The sequence below is a fragment of the Harpegnathos saltator genome, unplaced genomic scaffold (assembly GCF_003227715.2).
Source record: "Harpegnathos saltator strain DR-91 unplaced genomic scaffold, Hsal_v8.6 scaffold295, whole genome shotgun sequence".
NCBI classification, from domain to species: domain Eukaryota; kingdom Metazoa; phylum Arthropoda; class Insecta; order Hymenoptera; family Formicidae; genus Harpegnathos; species Harpegnathos saltator.
The window spans coordinates 475,506-495,000 of NW_020230089.1; the positions used below are offsets into that span (position 1 = coordinate 475,506).

Consider the following 19,495-nt stretch of genomic DNA (forward strand, 5'->3'; position numbering starts at 1 on the left):
TCCGAGTGAGGAAAAGTCGGGCGTATTTAACCCTTAAAAGCTGCCATAGGTGAAATTTCATTCTACGCGAATTTTGTCTCGTCCTTATTAAATGTTAAATTATTTGCTGCAGATAGAAACTTCTCCGCTTTTCATCTAATATTCGATAGTAGTAAAACACTTAATTGCATTTGTTAGACTTTTTTTATTTTTAAAATAAGAAATATATACCGGGGTGAAATTCCATCTATGACAGCATTAACGTGATTTTCTTTGATGATAGCTTTCAAGGGTTAAACATACGCATATGCATCGATACCGCTAAGCGGGTTAACACGTGTCTCACAACGCTCAGCCATGATGATGCTTCACTTTAGAAGCGAGATGTCGAACGATCCGAACGCAAAATTCAACATGAGCCACCGCGTCGCGGTGGTGAGCCGCGCTATTCACGCTGAACGCGTTATCAATGTCGCTGTTTTGTCGTTTCGGTCACTCGCAGTTGCGCGAATAATAGAATAACTCGAAAGTCGCTCTCGCGCGTGGAATTTCAAACAGCGTTCTTGGCTCTACAAACTCCGTGATGCGTAATCGGCGTTTGATCTCTCTCTCTCTCTCTCTCTCTCTCTCTCTCTCTCTCTCTCTCTCTCTATCTCTCTCTCTCTCTCCCCCCCCCTCCCTCTGTGGCTCTCTCGATCTATGCCAAATCGCTTATGGAGGAATGCGCTTCTCCATGATTGTGCAAGACTCGATATAGGATCGACGTGAAAGCATTATATCGACGCTAATCCCGGATAATTCTTGAAGCGGTATTTCGCGCGGCTAGAAACCGGGTCGTTTCATTAGCGCGGCACAATGGCGGGCGAGTGCACGCGCGCGCGCGGGTCGGATAAATGATGGGCAATAATGAAACATTAATGGCGCGCAGTCAGTTTGAAACGACGACGATGCCGACCGAGAGCTGCCTAGCTATTCAATACTATATTCCCCCTTTCCTCTTCCGTCACCCTCCCCTCCCTCCCCTCTCTACCCGCCGCTCATTTCTGTTCTCGTCGAATTACCATTTTGATATTAATTTGCCGTTACACAGTTACGTATTTCATATACGACTTCCGCGAACGCGGCGGCGAAGAATGGGATAACGCATCACGGGATATGCGTCTGTATATATGTGTTTTCGCTGCGCTCGTGAACGGTTAACAAATAGCGAAATTAAATTTATACATTCGACATGCGAAGGTACTTTCGCCCTCTCCCCCCCTTCCCAGTCCGTCCAGCGTATTCGATGTGCCGGCGGAAAGATGGATATGTATATATGTGTATAATTGAGACAGGAGCGATGTATTAGGCGAGTAATAACAATTTTATTACCTTCGGAAGCGTAAATTGTTTATCGAGTGTTTCTGCGCGGAGCTACTTTCCTCTCTCTCGTTCGCTCGCGTAATTGAGTGCCTTGCCGGGTGTCATGTTCGTTTTTGGGTTCCCCGTCGTTAAATACTCCAGTCTGCTGCACACATGTGTCTCTCTCCTCTCCTCAGATTTATGCATAGTTGAATCCGTCAAACGGCACCAAATGCCAGCGGATCTTCGGTGCCGAGAATGGCGCGTTGAATTTTTCATTGATCTCGAGCGAGACTACTTCGTGGCTCCGTTCCCGTTCTCACGCGCCAGAGTGTCATAATTGTCGAACGTTTCTGTTCTCGTGCCCTTCGTCTCGGCGAGAATGGTCGATCGCTCGAACGTATACCGGGTGTTGCGCGCGCGTTAACGGCGTTTTACCGGAATTCCGCGCGGCTCCCGAACTCGCGCGTCTTTTCGCGCAAATGCAACGCGCAAGATTGAGATTTGTGCGCAATGCCGGTCACTTATGTAAATCGGCGGCTATTAAATCATTTTGGTGCACCGTCAAGATCCAGCGGACTCGATTTTCTACTTTCGAGTTTCCTCCTTTAGCGATTCTGATTACGTACAAGGATCGATGACTTCAATGCTTCACCCGAGATCTTTCAGAGAGCAGAGAAAACATTTATTTGCTTTTAATTGCTATTAATACTTCGTATTTTAGTAGAACAAATTAATCTTCCAATTTGATTGATTTCGCGATGGTATACCGAAGTCAATTCGTCGTTTCTTAATGTGTGCAGAACGCAAAGTTTCATCTCATATCATCCACGTTGTATTTTGCAACATTCCAACTCCTCTCATTTTCGCCCATCACTTTTTGCTTCATTTTTATTTACAAATTTTCCTTGTGTTTATTAATTCATGTATTTCCATTTCTGTGTATTTTTACTGTACGCTTCCCTCTGTTTTCGCATATTCTGTTCTTTCGTTGTACGTATCGTACTTTTCGCGTGACGTCCATTCTTCTCCCTTCCCATGGCGTCTCTGCGCATTGAATGTTATCCTACAGCGTAACAAACTAGTTCTCTATTTCTCATTCTGTCCGCGTTGTAACAATAAGACATCTACGACACCCGATGCGCGCCGGCTGCGTCGCACAGGACAGCTCGTTGTGTCATTGCCGGCCATGTCTGATTAAAGCGCGGTTACTCCACTGACCCGGTCGGCGTTGTCGGCCGCGCTCTCGCAACATTTTCCAAAAAGGTCGCTTAGAGAAAAAAAAAACTCTCGTCCCTTCTCTCCGCCGCGGGTCCCAGTTGGCGCATATTTCCTGCCCCCTCTCTCTCCTCTCCCTCTCGCGCGCTTCGAAACTCACGAAGAGTAAACGCCGGTATCTTCCATCGGCGCGCGGGAGGAGAGGCGCGGCGAGGCGAGGCGCGTTGTAACGCCAGCGGAAACGGCTGTGTGTTCGACGCGGCATAGCACGCGAGGCGGAACGATTGTGTTTGGATTGTCGAGCGGTTAAGCCGTAAAAGCCGTTCAACACCGAAAATGAATTCCCAAACGCGTATCGCATATTTTCCACGGCACTTTTATAGCTCAATGACGCGTACCGCGCGCTGCGGCGGCGCTGCCGCGCCGCGCCGCACCCGCGCGATAGCCGGGGCTCAATTCGCTAATACCGACGTGACCGCAGACGGCTCTATCGAATCTGATGTCGAGTGGTTTCGCGAATCGACAGGCCGATATTGGCCGCGCGTCAACGATCGAGAAATTCAAAGCAAGATACATCTGAAAAGCTGAAATGCGCAGCTTAATTTGTCACCCCCTCCCCCTCGACGAGTTTCGTAAACAACCGATTATATATATATATATGTATTTATTTATTTATTTATTTATTTAAATATTTGTATTTATTGATTCGTATTGATTGATTGATTGATTGATTGATTTATTTATTTATTTAAATATTTGTATTTATTGATTCATATTTATTTATTTATTAACTTCGTCATTTCGGGTTTCTCCACTTCTCGTCGTCGGGGAGAGAGGAAGGGAGAGTGGATACTTCTTCTTTATTTCCGGCTGTCAAGCGGAGATTTCACTCGAATGATTCGTGTCGTGCAACAGAGGAGAGAGTGAGAGGGAGAAAGAGAGAGAGAGAGAGAGAGAGAGAGAGAGAGAGAGAGAGAGAGAGAGAGAGAGAGAGAGAGAGAGAGGAAGACAAAAGGCGGGGATTAACAAAGAGGATAATTAATTACACCCTTAAATCAATTTAACTGCGCGATGCTCGCGAGCTGGCGGCGGGTATCAATGCCGATTCGATGGCGTAATTGGCAAATTCGTTTAAAAGATCGAGGTATCGGCAAATATATCATAATCTTATCGGCAAGGACGCAAAAGCAATTTACGATAATTTCTTCCTCTTTCCCTGCAATACGCGGACCGAGGTGCACAAGGGCGGGAGGATCCTTAACGCTTCTTGTATATTGGAATACAAGGGAGAAGCGATGAAACGCGATGCTCTTTTCCCCTCTTCCACCTCTCTTTCTCTCTCATGCGCTGAAGCTTCGCGAAGTGACACGCTTTTTTTCTTTCGACGGCATCGAAAATGGAAAAGTCCCACAGAAAAAAAAGAAAGAATCGCGGCTTGGGCGACGGGAGCGGGCGGAGGTTCTACTTCCGGACGCGGGAGACAACGGGAGATAAAACAGGGTAGGAACTGGAAATGAAGAAGGGGGAGGCGCTATGCATCCGAGCGGAATGAAATTTCACGTTCGCGCGGATGCGTAGCCGTAGTTCGTCAAAACGACACATCCACCGGCAGCCTCGTCATGCGCGGACTGGCGCGACCAAACGACCCCGCCGACGCGCGCGTTCCTCCCGCCCCCACCCCCTCTATCGCACCCCCAGCATTCAGTCCCGCGAAAGTCACTCGTGCCAATTTGATTTATCCCCCGCTCCCTCCCTCTCCCTCCTCTTTTTCTATCTATAATTCTATCGAAGCTCTTGCATCGTCGATCTTTATTGCCGCTAACGCGCGAGCGGCCCCTCCTCCACCCCCGCCCCAACTCGCGTCCATGCTGCCTTCGCGCTCAGCCCCGTCTAAATCGAGAGCTTCCGGAAAAAGCAAACACGATCTATACCGCGGCAGCGTTAAATCTCCCTGACGGCCGAAGACGAAAAATATCGAGAGATGGAGAGAGAGAGAGAGATGGAGAGAGAGAGAGAGAGGGAGGGGTAGGGGGAGAGAGAATCCAGATGCATAGGCTTTTTGAACGTACACGCGTTTATTGCGAATATACACTCACCATTAGCATCGATTCCCACGCCATCCATCGAATCGGCAACGGCGGCCGCCCCTCGACACGGAAGTAATCCGCCGCGTATGCGCTCCGTCCGCTGCCCAAATCGGATATCTTGACGGTGCATCCGCGGCACACTATGCAATTCCTGGAACAAAGTAATAAACGTCCGAAAATGTTGAGCGCTTCTTTGGCTTTTCGGCGAACGGGCGCCGGGTTTTTTTTCCTCCCTCCTTCCTTTAGCCCGCGAATGACCGGGGCGGGGAGGGGGGATGGCCGGGAGGGCGAGAACGGCGGTGGGCAAAGCGGGGCGGTCGGTTTTTTGTTTTCTTCTTGTTTCGGCCATTTCCGTCCCGCGAATTTCGAAAATTGGAAACAATAGGATTATCATTTTTTTTCCTCTTTTTTTTTTGCCTGATGAAATTAACACTTCTATTCTTTTTATTAACGTCGGCCATGAGCTCTCCGCTGGCTGTACAGCTGCGATATCCTATCGACTCGCGTATCGAATGTATATGCGCGTGTGCGTTCGCGTACGCGCTCTATTTTTTATACTCTTTTTATACTCTGCGCGCGTATCAAAAGCAAACAAAAGAGCTTGTCGAAACATCACGCGAGCATAACTAAACGCTAGTTTCCCGATAAAACATTTCCCTCTGTCGTGCTCTGCACATTATAGTGCACAGGGAGAGACGATCGGCGCTCGGCGAAATTAATCGTTAAAACTGACCGAAGTGAAATTCTTCCGGCGCGAAGTGCCCGTAAAAGAGTCCGTTTCGTATCGCGAAAAGCGCGGTACGCACGAAAATCGTCTCTCGCGAATTCCGCGGAAGTTTGCGAAAAATCTTACCGGAATAAATGAGCGAGCGTGATACTTCGACGTGATACTTGCGCTTGTGCGGATTCCGAAGAAACGAAATCCCTGATAAATTCTGCAGAAATAAACTAACGAACAGTAATTTCGACGTGATACTCGCTCGCGAGAATTAAGTTGGCGGGAAATTTTACAGCGGTAAATAAACGAGCGATAATTCGATATGGTGCTGGCGTTTGCGAATTCCGCGGAGGGCCAAGTTGCCGAGGAATCCTACGGGGATAAACCAACGAGTGATAATTCGACGCGATACCAGCGCTCGTGAACCCCTTGCAAGTCAAGTTGCCGAAGGATCTTACGAAAATAAACAAACGGGCGATAATTCGATGCAGTGCTCGCGTTTGCGAATTCGCGCGCAGCTGAGTCTGCGAGAAAATCTCGCGGCGGAAGCGAAGCAACGAGTGATAACTTGTCACAGACCACTCGCGCGGAGTATTTAAGCTGCCGAAAAATCTCTGCGGAAATAAACAAAGAAGCGACGATCCCTAAAAATAATTAACGACACAGGCAGGCGGCATTTGAAAATTTGAAGCCGCGAAATAACTCTCTCCGAGTGCGATGCGGTGCCGCGAGATCGTCGCATCTCGCATCCGGCTCATTCGCGAGTTCTCACGGGAGGAAGAGAGAGAGAGAGAGAGAGCGAGAGCTCTCGCGTTTCAAGCGGCAGCGGCTGCTCCCGGTTTTCAGGATCGTCGGCGAGCGTGTCGAAAGCGTCGACGGCGGTCGTTCGAAGTTTCGCGCTGATTTGCGCGTAAACCTCGCCGTTTATCGCGTTCCACGGGCTAACTCGCGGCCTGAAGGACGGCAGCGGCAAAGAGGAAGAGAGAGAGAGAGAGAGAGAGAGAGAGAGAGAGAGAGAGAGAGAGAGAGAGAGAGAGAGAGAACGGTAACGCAGGGATGGTTTAGTAGCTGCCATGACGCTTTTATTTTACGCGCGCGCACCGGTGGGCGCTCTCCCACACCCGTTGTGTTGTCAACGTCTGTGCGCGCTCCGCCAGATTCGCCCCGGCAAGTTTTTCCACTTCCGCCAACCGTAAAAACCTTGCTCGTCCGCCTCTCCGCTCCGTGTTTTTTCCCCTCTCTTTTTATCTTGCCCCCGTCAATTTCCCCCTTTCTCGCTCCCTTTTTTTTTGTTTCCACGGCCATTCAAATGCGATTGCGCTTTTACGATTTTCGGCAGCCGCGTTTCGTCGAAACGCTCGCTCGCTCGTTTGCGCGAGCGATTTCGCGTCGTCGACGGATTAGTATCCGGGCTGCTAAAGCGCTCTCACGTTGGAATCATGCGAAGAAACAATTAACGAAAAGTATCTCTTACGCTTCGTCGAGGGATGAATGGAAACAGAAAGGGCGGGGGGGGGGGAGAGAGAGAGAGCTTTTCACGAAAAACTTCGCCGAATTCGAGCGGCAGATCGACCGCGCGCGAGAATCGAGTTCGCGACGCGAGCGAAAGATCCCGACTCGTCCCGCTCCATTATTGCATTATTTGTCGCCATTTACTCCGTTAACGCATCGATCGCGATTTTTCTGAAAGTGCTCTCACGTCCGAATCGTGCGATGAAAAACTCCAGCAAAAGGTATCATACCGATTTCATCGCGGAGTAATTTTTTCTGCGAGAAATCCGCGGTGATTCGATTTATTCGCAACGCTGACGAAAGATATAACTTGCGTATAAAGCCGTAATAAAAACGTAATGAAGCCAGGAACTAATGAGATATACAGCCGATAGGAAACCGATGAAACGAATTGACGAATATGTGCGTTGCATTTATTTTCCACATCTTAATGTTCGAAACTCACATCGAATACTGAAGTCATCAGTTTGGCGGTGTTTGCGTTCTAATTGGCTATCGAACAGCTATCGAAAAGTTCTCAATCGCGCGAGTGGAGACTCCGGGAGAAGCGTCGCGTTGATTTCGTCACGGGTAGAAGCTTTTCGTGAAAAGTACGCGATAATTCAAGCACCACAGCGCGCGCGTGCGCTGTATTAATTGGCGACGCTAATGAATGACATCCGGTTGCTTGTTCGCGGACCGTCACATTATTCGCCACCATTCGGTCCATTAATGCTCCGAGCCGGGCCGCTGATACGTTTTGTCGTCCCAATTGAGTCAAGAAGTCACCAACGAACAAACATCGTACATAATTCGTCGTCACAAGGAAGCTTTTCGCGAATAGTCCGCGACAGCTCGACAAACATGCGCGCGACGCTAATTTGTGACATGAATGACAGCTAGCCGGCTCATCATCTGTCGGTCCGACATTATTCCTCATTGTTTACCCGATCGGCACTTCAATTCTGCATACGAAAATGCTGTCTCTTCACCTGTCTTACCCAATATATATATTGGGAAACGAGCAACGAAAAGTGTCACACACATTTATTGTGGCCGGAAAGAGAAGCTAATTTGCGGGGCGTTTGCTGATGATAGACGCCCGGGTCGTCGCCGCTTGAATTATTCCTCTCCCCGATTTCGGCTGCTAAAGCTCTCTCACGTTCGAGTTACACGCGGGAACAATTAACGTAGAGTATCACACACTTCGCGCTCGGGGGAAAGAACTTTCCGCAGGCATGGCTCGCAATAACTCGCGCGACAGACCATTGTGATACTAATGAAAGACACCAAAAAGCTGATCATTCGTCAACGGCTGAATTAATCCTCGTCGTTTACCTCTTTAACACTTCGGCTCCGGTTATCAGGGCGCTCTCGCGCTCGAATTACACGAAGGAACAATTAACGAAAAGTATTATATACTTACACACACACATACGCGCGCGTGCGCGCACTTTGCGATCGATAAAAAGCTTTCTGCACAGACGGTCGCGCGACGTTCTAATTTGCGACGTTGAATGAAAGACACGGGGCTTATTATTCGTCGACAGCTGAATTATCGTTCGTCATTTGCTTCGTTAATGATTCGACCCTATTAAAGCGCTCTCACGTTCGAATTATGCGGAGAAACAATAAACAACAAGTATCACACACAGATATACATACACACACACACACATACTTCGCGGTCGATGAAAAGCTTCCTAAATGTTCGCGCGTTAGCTCGCACTGCGTTTGAATTCGATAACAATCACAGCGATAATTTGCGACACGCTAACGCAAAAGATCCGTCTGATCGTTCGTCGTCGGCCATCTCGTCGGCTTTTCGTTCACGCCTCGTTCGTCCCAAATCCCCGATTATCAAACGCGCGCGTTTCCCGCCGGCGTAATCCCATCGGCGCGCTCGCACGCACCCCTGGCCGCTTGTACAAATCACCGATGAATCTCGCCCCTTTCGTCTGCCCTCTCCTTACGCTCGCTCCGCCATTACGACAACGATCGCGCCGAAGGGCACGATAATTAAGGTTTACGATTAGAGTTAATAATTCTAACACGTGACCCGAGAGCCCCTCCGGTCGCCCTGCGTCTTCGTCCCAATCCTCTTCCACCCCCGCCTGCGGCATCCCCCTCGCTTTTAATAGCCCCGCGATATTGGTTGTCGTGCTGCGCTGCCGGCGTTGTCGGTGGCGCGGGGAGGCAGCAGGGGCAGCTCAAGAGTTTCCAAATGCGGTCGCCCCGCGCGTACGGCGGTGCTTCGACGGTATGTGTGTGTGTGTGTGTGTGTGTGTGTGTGTGTATATATATATAATAGGACACGCTCGAGGGGGAGCAAGACGATAAAACAATCGACCGCTGTAATAAAGCAATCCTCTATCGTCATGCCCGAGGGCGCGTTTTCGTACGCTCGCGGAAAGACCGGATGGAGTATGCGGCGCAGCTTGTTTGTTTGTTCGACGCACCGAACGGTTTCCGTCTTGCGGCGGTGGTGGCGGATCGCCGGCCGCGCGACATCGAGAGATTGAAGTGGTTCCTCTCTCTCCCTCCTCTCGGCCGGAAACGAGTCTAAGATCGCCGGAATTCAACGGCTCTCCGAACAGACGCGTCGCCGTCGCGCATCCGCATCCCCCGATGACGTGATTAATTCGGCTCTCGGTTCGCGATCTCGCAGACCTGCTCCCCCTTTCTCTCCCTCTTTGTGATAAAATAAGAAATTTCAGTCGGACCTGTGGGGGGGGGAAGCGTGCATGCTCGGCTCGCGAGAACACGAAATGTCGCGACGAGCCCACCGAGTCGCTAAATCGATCGAAAACGAATATCTCGGAAACTGCGAAGAGTGTAGAAACATGTTTTAGAGGAAAGTTCTATGGTACTTGATGTATTTTGTAATTGTGCAATTTAAGTTCCGCCAAAATGTCACGAGGCCTTCCAAAATGACGTTTCTAGAGCATCTGGATGCAAGGATATAAGAAGCATTGAAATGCCATCAGAAATTTCGATCCAATTGGACCTACGATATTTTTATACATTTCTTCCCCGTTACTTTTCTCAGGCACGAGCAAGGAAACGATTAAATCGACGCGACGATGAATGAGCCAAATATGTTTCACTCGTTTCATTTGAAAAAGGATTTTTGGCTCCTGCGCCATCAAATTCGCTTGTAAGAAGCAAGAAACTTCCCGCCTTCGCTTAACTTATCGTCTCGTTGATTAAATCATCTCTTTCCTCTGTGCATTTCACAATTTTGAGGGTCGCATTTGATTGAAACGCATTTTCTTCGACGGGTTTCTTCAATCCCTGAGTGTGCCCCCCAATATTTGCACGGGTCGAGAATTACATAAAATGTAATTATATGCAATTTTATAAAAAAATGTCGGAGTTGTTTTTCCCATCCGAAAATCCGCCACAGAATATTTCCGCGTGTCTCCCGGTAAAAGTTCGGTCGCTTCGTCGCGCATTGGAAACGTCGAAAACTTGTTGAAATTAACATTGAAACAAATCTCCTTGCCGCGTTCGTTACATCGAGGAGAAACAGAGATCGTCGATTTCGTCAACGTCGATTCTCGTTCGCTCGCTCGCTCTCCTCTTTGTCTCTCTCCCTCTCTCTCTCTCTCTCTCCCTCTCTCTCTCTCTCTCGTCGCGTATTCCGGTCGCAACGGGAGGAGAACGACGACAGACGGCGTCGGTCTCTGTGCGTCTGGCGCTGCTTTCGGAACAGCAAACCAATAATGCGACAACAGCTGCTCATTAATGAGCGAGACCTCAAAGCGGCCTCGCGGGAAAGCGCGCGGCGGTGTGCGCTCACGCGCGAGCTTACCTTGTGGCGAGGTCTCGATGCACGAAGTCCATTTCCTCAAGATACTTCATGCCGGATGCTATTTGCGTGGCCATGTAAACCAATGTGCCGAAACTGCAACACACGAAGAACCAGGTCGGTTACGTCGTGAAGTTTACTCGCGGAAACTTGGCCGCGTGTATACACACGGACGCGGAGCGTTCGCCGCGGTAACGCCACAAACGCCGGGCATTCTAACTCCACATCGTGGAGTTCGAAGGGAGGGAAGTAAGCGGGAGAAATGAAGCGGAAGGAAGGAAGACAGAGCGAGAGCGAAAAGCGGAGAGAGGCCGCGGCATTTTTAACGCAAGCGGTGAAATGAGGTATTTCCGTTGCCGGTATTCCGGTTTGGGCTCGTCTATAAAGCGAAACTAACGGGTCGAGTCGAATTTGTCGAAGCCCCGTTCTTTGTGCCTGAGAGAAAGAGAAAGAAAGAAAAAAGAAAAGAGAGAAAGAGGACAGACGGATTTATCGAGCGCTCGAGCGCTGATTAACGCACAGCTAAACCAAAAAAGGGAAAGAAAAAAAAGAATACGATTTAGAATTAAATTCTTTAACTTGGGAAACGCAAATCGAATGAAAAACCGCTTGAATATATTTATATATATATATCTTTGTTCGTGCAACAATGCGGAGAGACGTGTGCGCGTTTGACAGCCTCGGTGCGGTTGTCAGTGTTACATCAAATCAGTCGTCGACGCATGCAAAGTGAATCATCCGTCGTGGTAACTAAATAAAACGCGTCAGCCTCGTATTCGCAGAGAGCGAGAGAGAGAGAGAGAAGCAAAGAGCGCGTCGCGTTTTTTCGCTCAGGAAATTGAAGGCGACCCGAATCAAGTTCGAATTTCGATTTCTCAACACAGCGTAATTATTAGGATTACGTTGAACGGAAGAGGGGGAGGGACCAAAGACGACGCGAATCAAACATGGATTTTGGATCAGAGTCGCGTCATTCGTAATTCGTAATTCGCCTCCTAATCTCCGATTCGTCGAATGAATCAACAACACATGAATCGACAACGGTCGATGTTCGAAGTAAGTCGTGAGTCTTTTTATCCGGGCGAATTTTATTGTAGCAAATTCGAGACGCTTGCATTAGTGCGCACTGAGTGCGATTAAGGCCTGTCCACAGTCCGTTCTTATATCTAAAAATCGTCTTAAATATATCTTCAAATACTTTTAGCTGGTCAAATCGTCTGCTAACAGCAAACAGATGCTATACAGATAATTTGACTAGCTAAAAATATTTGAAGATATATTTAAGACGATTTTTAAATATAAAAACGGACTGTGGACAGGCCTTAATCGCACTCGGTGCGCTCTAGTGCAAGCGTCCCGAATTCGTTATAAGACACACACGCGTGCGCACACGTCTCTCTCTCTCTCTCTCTCTCTCTCTCTCTCTCTCTCTCTCTCTCTCTCTCTCTCTCTCTCTCTCGCTCGCTCGATCGCACTGGTGGTATTCCCGCTTCCGGTAAATTGAATTTGAAAATCGGCCCGAAGCGCGCGCGACATGCGTGTACGCGTTAGTTACGATCGAGCTGTTCGCGTCCGCGGATGTGTTCGCCGCGGAGAAAGCGCAGGTAGTACGTTTTTACTATTTACATTCCCAGGTGCACGCCTGGCGTGCCGTTTACGCTAGAACGACCGCGACCTGCCTGGTATTTCCGCGGCAGATACACCGATATAGAGTCGTTCCGATGGCCGGGCGTGTCGTTTCTACGGGTTTGACGTCGTTGCGACGCAAACGCGCGTCATATATGCCGGAACGAGCGGTAATACGTAAAGAGGGTCGCGCCGGCGAAAAGGTACCTTCCTCCTCCCCGTCGCTGTTTCCGGCCGGTTAATTCGCTGGAAGAGCGTTAAAAAGTCGCTCGACCGACATGTCGCGTCTGCAGTCTGCGCGTTGCTCGACGCTCGAAGAGAATGAGAGACGAAGATGTGCGCATTGATCGCGCGGATTGGTCTCATCTTTCGCAACGAGAGAAAGAAAGAAAGAAGAAGAGACAGGAAGGAAGAAGGAAAGAGAAGGCAACGGAGCGTGGCCGGCCGGCGAGGACGCGCGCTAATATCGCGGCGCGTACAAAAAGCGCATCGCGAATCTTTTAAGTCTTCATTTGCGACGTCGGCGAAACGCGATTCGGTTGCCAGCGAGAACGAGAAGGAGAAAGAAAGAGGGAGAGGTGCAGAGAAAGAGAGGGAAACATAAAGAACACACAGAGAGAGAGAGAGAGAGAGAGAGAGAGAGAGAGAGAGAAGAGAAGCGGGCCGTGTGTGCAGAAAGCACTAGGTTATTCTGTCGCTCTTAGATATTGAATTCTCTCGCGCGCGGCGCGCGAGACCGTGACTGCTGCCGTTTGAACATCTAGGCGACGGGCCCGCCTAGATGAATGATGACGATTTCGTTTATGAACGATAATACATGTATGTCGGCGATTTAATGAAGCACTCTGGCTGCATCGCCGCAGCGGACGCGGCTGTTAAGCGCGAGTTACCTCGGCCTCTCGCCATGCGCGCGTTACGGTTCCTCCTACAAATTGCAGCGCAACTGCGGAAGTGCGCGGAATCGCCCGTCGCGATTAACCCTTTCGTCACGGCAGGGGGAACGTGCATAAACCTCCGGGGAGTTAAAATGGTCAATCTGCCCTTTGTGAGTGTTGTTTACAAAAGATTCTTCTGCCCCGTAAGCATGCTCCGTTTTCGCATGTTTCAGTCATTAGGTATTAATTACTAGGTCCGATTACCAGTCACTATTATTATTAATCATTAGCAACTACTTTATACTTAATTATTAACTGTTAGATTCCGCTATTACTAGACTCAGTCGATTCATTTTACAATAATACTACAGATCATCTGGGAATTCACGCAGAGTGTATTGGAATTCAATCGACAAACTTAGGATAGGATATATTCTACATAAAAAAAATAAGTATATAAAGCTCTTGGTGAATATCTGTCGTCAAATGATTGGATTCTGGGATATAGCCGCCGCACAATCTCGGTTTAAAAAATATTTCGACAAATATATAAATATATTTTAATTAAATTAATTATAATAAATATAAACATATTTTATTCGTTAAATTACAAATTTTACAAACAAATAACTCTAGACACATACTGTTTTAAAAATTTTGCACAATTTTTTATCGCCTTTATCTTCTGAAGGCTACGTTCCAAAGTCAAGTCTGCGATTTTTACTAAGATCCTTTTACGTATTTTTCAACACAAGACTTGTCCTGCAAGTTTGTCGCTAGTATTCAAATATATCAGATATACTTTTATAGTGATATACCCTATATATCACTATAAAAACTCTTAGGAAATATGCCTTTGGACCATAATAAACGCTCCTCTCTCTCTCTCTCTCTCTCTCCCTCTCTCCCTCCCCCTTTCTTTGTCTCTCTTTCGCTACTGTCGCAATACGAGGGACACTCGCGTACCTCTCGCGAATTATCGAGCGCGCGGCGCATCAATATTTTCCACGGCGCACTCGACGAGAACAAAGCGGCGCGATCTTCGACGGCTGCGGCCGCCGCCGCCGTCGTTTCATCTCGCGCGAAAGCTGAAAACGATCGCGCGGGAAAACGCGCTCCGCCGACACCTGTCACCAGCACCGATCATCCTCTCCGTCGTTCACCTCTCATTTTCAGCCGATTTCTCGTATTTCGAGTACCTTCCGCGGCCGCCAGTAGTAGTCCTAGCGTGAGCACTCGCTCGCCAGGTTTTCACGCGCCCTCCGGGACGTGATTGGAACTGACGTTTCTCCGTGGCGACGCGAATAAAAGCGCTAAAAAAAAAAAGAATCGCGAGAATCCACGTTCGAAGCGGCGGCAGGTGATCCTCCCTCTCCTTTGCCGGACTACGTTTGTCGGGCGGTTTTATCCGGCATCGAGCTCTCGTTGCTGTCGCGTACTTATCATAATCCGCACAAACCGATCGTTCTGTCAAAATCCACCAATCGATGCTATTCCGCGATACGTGGAAATATTAATGACCTTTCTCCCCACCCCCTTCCTCGGCGGAGAGACCTCGTCGCGGGGATCGTCTCGATAGGACAGCCGTACGCTTCCATGACGTCCGATGACGTTGATGTTTCTTGGCAGGACGAGTCATGCGAGGCATGGCGTTTTATTGATGCACATCGAACGAATTAATTGAACGCACGCGGACTCGAATGTCGGCGTTTAATTAGGCTTTGTTGTGGATAATTCAAAGATGAGTGGTTTTGTGATAATGAATACACCGAGGGCGGGCGGCGAACGGCGGAATCTGGGCCACGTCGAAATCTGGTCTATTGATTTTATGCCAAAAGCGGTGATGATCGCATAATTACGTAATATCTATTACGGATGATGCGTTATTTACTCGGAGTCTCGCAATGCGCCGTTCGGCGATGCGCGTTAAAACGCGCCATCGACATAATACGCGTACGAATGCGTGCGGATATACATGTATCGCTTTTAAAACGCGCGCTTCGCGATACGGTACTGATGTTACAAATTATTCCGCTCCGTGATATCAAATTTGTGCTCATTAAATTATGTTAATTACTCGAATAACGAGCGCTTCCGTCCCTCTCGATGTGTGATACGCGTGTGCATTTTTCGTCGCGCGGGCGGGCGCGCGTTTCTCTTCTCGCGCGGAATGCCGGCTGGCGTGCGAGTGGAATTCGCGCAACGCATAACAGCTGTAAAATAATTTTTGCCCGAGCTTTTCAATAGCGAACAATAATTCCCCTGCCGGAGGAGAGTGATAATATCGACCATGTGTCGCCCGCGCTGAAACATCGTCTGTTAGGATTAAGCGTGCACGGAGGAAAAGTCTCTGTTTGTGCTACTTGATAGGTAGTAGGCGGAAATTCACGAATCCAGGAACGAGATCTCCGTCACCGCGACCGCGAGAACTTTCGTCTGAGCATTCGGTCACATCAAGATGACTCTGTCGAGATGATTGAGAACAGTCGATTGTGAGAATAGAAAAATTTCGTGATGTAAAAGTGTCTGTCTATATATATATATATATTTTTTTTTTACTATATGTATATATATTTTTTTTATGAAAGAATTTAAATATTTGAATTTAAATAGTTGAAAATTAAAATATTCTAGTTTAAGAGCCAAAACAATAAAAATGTTCAGACTCAGGTGCGAATTTTGATATTGGTATTTTTATCCGACAGAAATTTTTTCTGTTTTCACAACCGAGTTCCCGCCTGATTGTCAGATAATAGCAAGTGAATTGACACGAACCAGATATTTTTTAATATTGTATATATCAAATATCTATATTTAAATACCCTGTATACTGATAAAAATTAGCAAGGATGAAGGGTTATTTTGCAGAAATTGTGGAACGAACTCTGAAGAATGTCATTCGAAAAATGAGGGATTATTTGGAGACATAAATAGACACGTCACGTTGATAACAGAATAAAGAAAAGTGAGTGCTGAGAGACTGTCGACTGCAGTCGACGCTCATACAGGAAAGGATAAAGCAGTTTCGTTCCATTTCGATCTATTAAAAAAAGAGAAATCCGGGTGATACACTAGTTGACATTTGCGAACAATCGCCGCCGTTAAATGACACACATTCAGACTGGACGCGTTTTTAGCGATGAAATACTCGCATTAACGTTTCAGGCAACGACACCGTGTAACGGTGGCCGACGATACGTCGCGCTAGTGCGAAACGATACCGAGGCGATATTCCGCGACGTATCGATCGTCATCGTTGACTCTTGCGCGCTCCTTTAACCCTTTGACTGGCTGAAACGCAATATTGCGTTTGCAAAAAATGGCCGAAACTGGCGGAAACGCAATACTGCGTTTTGTGATATTTCTGGTAGCCCAATATTTCTCTAAAATTGGATATTCAAAGGTTTTTGGAGTTACTCTATTCAACGATGAACTTTTCAAAATTCGAAAGTCAAGTTGGCGGATATAATATCTACCAATCTATAACCGGAGTAGGATGGAGAAGCTTTACAAAAATTTTGAAACGTATTTTGCGGTTCTTAAGGTTGTTTTGCTCAATAATGAATTTTAAAAACAAAAATTCGAAATGGCGAGTCCTAAAAACCAGTACAGATGATTCTACATATATTATATAACTTATTATTCGTTATTTTTAAATTATATTCACTCGTTATTTCGGCACTTTGTCACTTTATAGATTGCAGACAAAAATTTGGTGTATTTTCTCCATTTAACTTGTTTCATAACAGATATCCAGTTTTATTTTGATAAAAATTATTTAAATGATTTTAGTCGTCATATTGGATGCACCGTTTTGAATCTGAAAAATATTGAATTCGTATTCATAAACAGTGGCCCCTAGATTTTAATGACGTTGCTTAACTTTTGGAAAGCCATTTTTTGCCAGCTTAAGCACTTTTGCGAATTTCAGCTTGCCACTGAAGGGATTAAGCGCCGACGTGTATTTTCGCATGACGTTAGTGCTGACGACACGTAACGCGCTTCAATTATTGCACAATATCTAATACGAGAGGGTCCGCACACGTGTGAAAAGACGTCTCGTTCCGCTTAAATGTTATTAACGCTCGTCGAGTCCTTCGCGATAACTTAGGCGATAATTACTCCTTCCGATTAATTAATAATTCCGACGAAAATTCTTCGTAATTCCTAGGAATTTTTCGCGGCAAGTCGTTAATGTTCTTCACGTTGACGCTTGCAGGAGAGAGAGGGGAGGAAGGGGGGAGAGAGAAAGAGAGAGAGAGAGAGAGAGAGAGAGAGAGAGAGAGAGAGAGAGAGAGAGTAAATCTGGCGCAGTAATGTTAATTAACCTAATAGAGACCTTAATTGTTTCACGAGAATTTTCAACTGAAAGATCAACTTGTTTACCGTCTACAACTCTCAGATTAATATTTCGAAGTAATTTTATCGAGAGGAATTTTATTGATAGATAGGTTAAGTGGTCGGAAAATTTAGAAAGGTACTTTGAAAACATAAAAACACAAAATTATATGCCGATCGGGTGATCTTGTTTGATAAAATGTCCCGTAAATGGGATGCTAGCCGTGAACGAGTTAATTAATTAAATAAAATCGGGAGGGGCAATGTTGGCAACACCGATGCGGAGAGATCCCCTGTAACGCGCGAGACACAGTGTGTCTCGGAATCTGGAAGTTTAATTTTACAGAGAGCTTCTCTGGGCAATTCAGAGTTAATTTTTCCTCTACGAAAACGTCGAGGCTTCAATGGCTTCCTAGATGCAAGCGATCGAAAAAAGGATGCCTCACGAGCTAAACTCCAGATGACCAGACGGAGAATGAGATTATGTTCTCTGATCAATTTCAAGAGTGGGGTCTGCCGTAGCAGAAATTTGCTTTGAGGCTCAGCCACAAAAACGCGCTGAAAATTGTTTTCTTTTCTCTTATCATATTTCCATGTAGATTTACTGTTGTCTTCTTTTACAAATTATAATTCATATATTTCACGCTTCATTTTGTATATACAAAGGAGATGGTCTCTACAAATAAATAAAAAGGTAAAACAAATAATTAAGAGTGACTTTGAATAATGGCTTCTCTCGACGTTTTCGATCGAGAAAAATCGTCTTCAAATCGCTCAGAGAACCCCTCGATAAAAAATTAAGGTCGCGGTGTCTCGAAGGTTTCTGTACCAATATATATATATATATATATATATATATATATATATGTAACCTCACTAAGTAAGAAATTAACAAATGGAAAGGAAAGCCTTGAATAATGATCTCCCTCGACATTTTGAAACATGAAAAAATCGTACTCAAATCGATTTTGATGTACGTATAACGTTTTATATCAGAGAAGTGATTTCCGCAAATAAATGAATGAGTAAATAAATAAATAATCTAGAAAGTGCCCTCGAATCATAGTCTCGACCCTCGACATTTTCGACATGGGAAAATCGTCTTCGAATTACCCAGGGCTCTTGGATAAAAAATCGAGAGAGTCCTGATGGAGAGTCTGTACTCGTAGCTTCACATTTTTATCGCTCGCGCTTGCTGCTAAAACTGCGTATATCGACTCGAGTCAAGGCAAAAGAGGGGAGCAGGAAGCTCTCGTGTGCTTTCGCGGTGTACTACCTACCTGAGGGTCTTGGCCGTATGCATGCTCGACGTCTCGGCGATGTGACTCTGCAAGTATTGATTCAAATCCCCGTACTCGCCGTTTTCCAATACGATGCACATGGGATCGTCCTCGAGGCTGGCACCGAGTAGCCGCGCGACGTTTCGATCGGCGAGTCGTACCAGCCTCTTCGCCTCCTGTTGAAATTCTATCCTGGAAAACACACACGGAGCGTCCGGAAGTAATATCTTTATGGCGCCGCCCCCGCGGTACCAAGGCCACGACTATTGAATACGGATGCGAATATATATGCCGGAAGTAATGCGGGTACTCTCTTTTTCTCTCTCTCTCTCTCTCTCTCTCTCTTTCTTTCTCACTTGCCTGTTGCCGCTTCGTGCCGCTTCGCTTGTCTCACAGAGTCTTCGCCGTTTCTCATGACGATGGAAAGAACGGAAAAGAAAAGAGGACCGACGAGCCCCTCTCTTTCCTTCTCTTCCTTTCTTCCTCTGTCATTCTCGCTTTCTTTCTCTCTCGCTCTTTCTCTCGGCGCGAAAGCGCGAGAGGCTAAGGAGAGACCGTGACAGGGTGAGTCACGAATAACGGCTAAGTGCCGCGACTATTGCGCCGAGAGGCGTCTGAGTGAATTCCGGCAAAGATGCAGAGAGAGAGGGGGGGGAGAGAGAGAGAGAGAGAAAGAGAGAGAAGAGAGAGGAAAAGAGCGAAAGAGAGCGAGACGTAGAGAAGTACGCGCG

At 47.0% G+C, this 19,495-nt stretch overlaps 1 protein-coding gene across 1 annotated transcript in view; it reads right to left on the reverse strand.

Moving 5' to 3' along the window:
• Ddr (discoidin domain-containing receptor 2) overlaps positions 1 to 19,495 on the reverse strand; it is a 320,014-nt gene that overhangs the window by 14,208 nt on the left and 286,311 nt on the right. The window contains exons 15-17 of the mRNA XM_019843972.2: positions 18,765 to 18,956; positions 10,649 to 10,741; positions 4,635 to 4,776 (exon numbers count right to left, since the gene is read on the reverse strand). Coding sequence (XP_019699531.1) covers positions 4,635 to 4,776; positions 10,649 to 10,741; positions 18,765 to 18,956 — 427 coding nt within the window. The remainder of the gene's footprint in view (positions 1 to 4,634; positions 4,777 to 10,648; positions 10,742 to 18,764; positions 18,957 to 19,495) is intronic.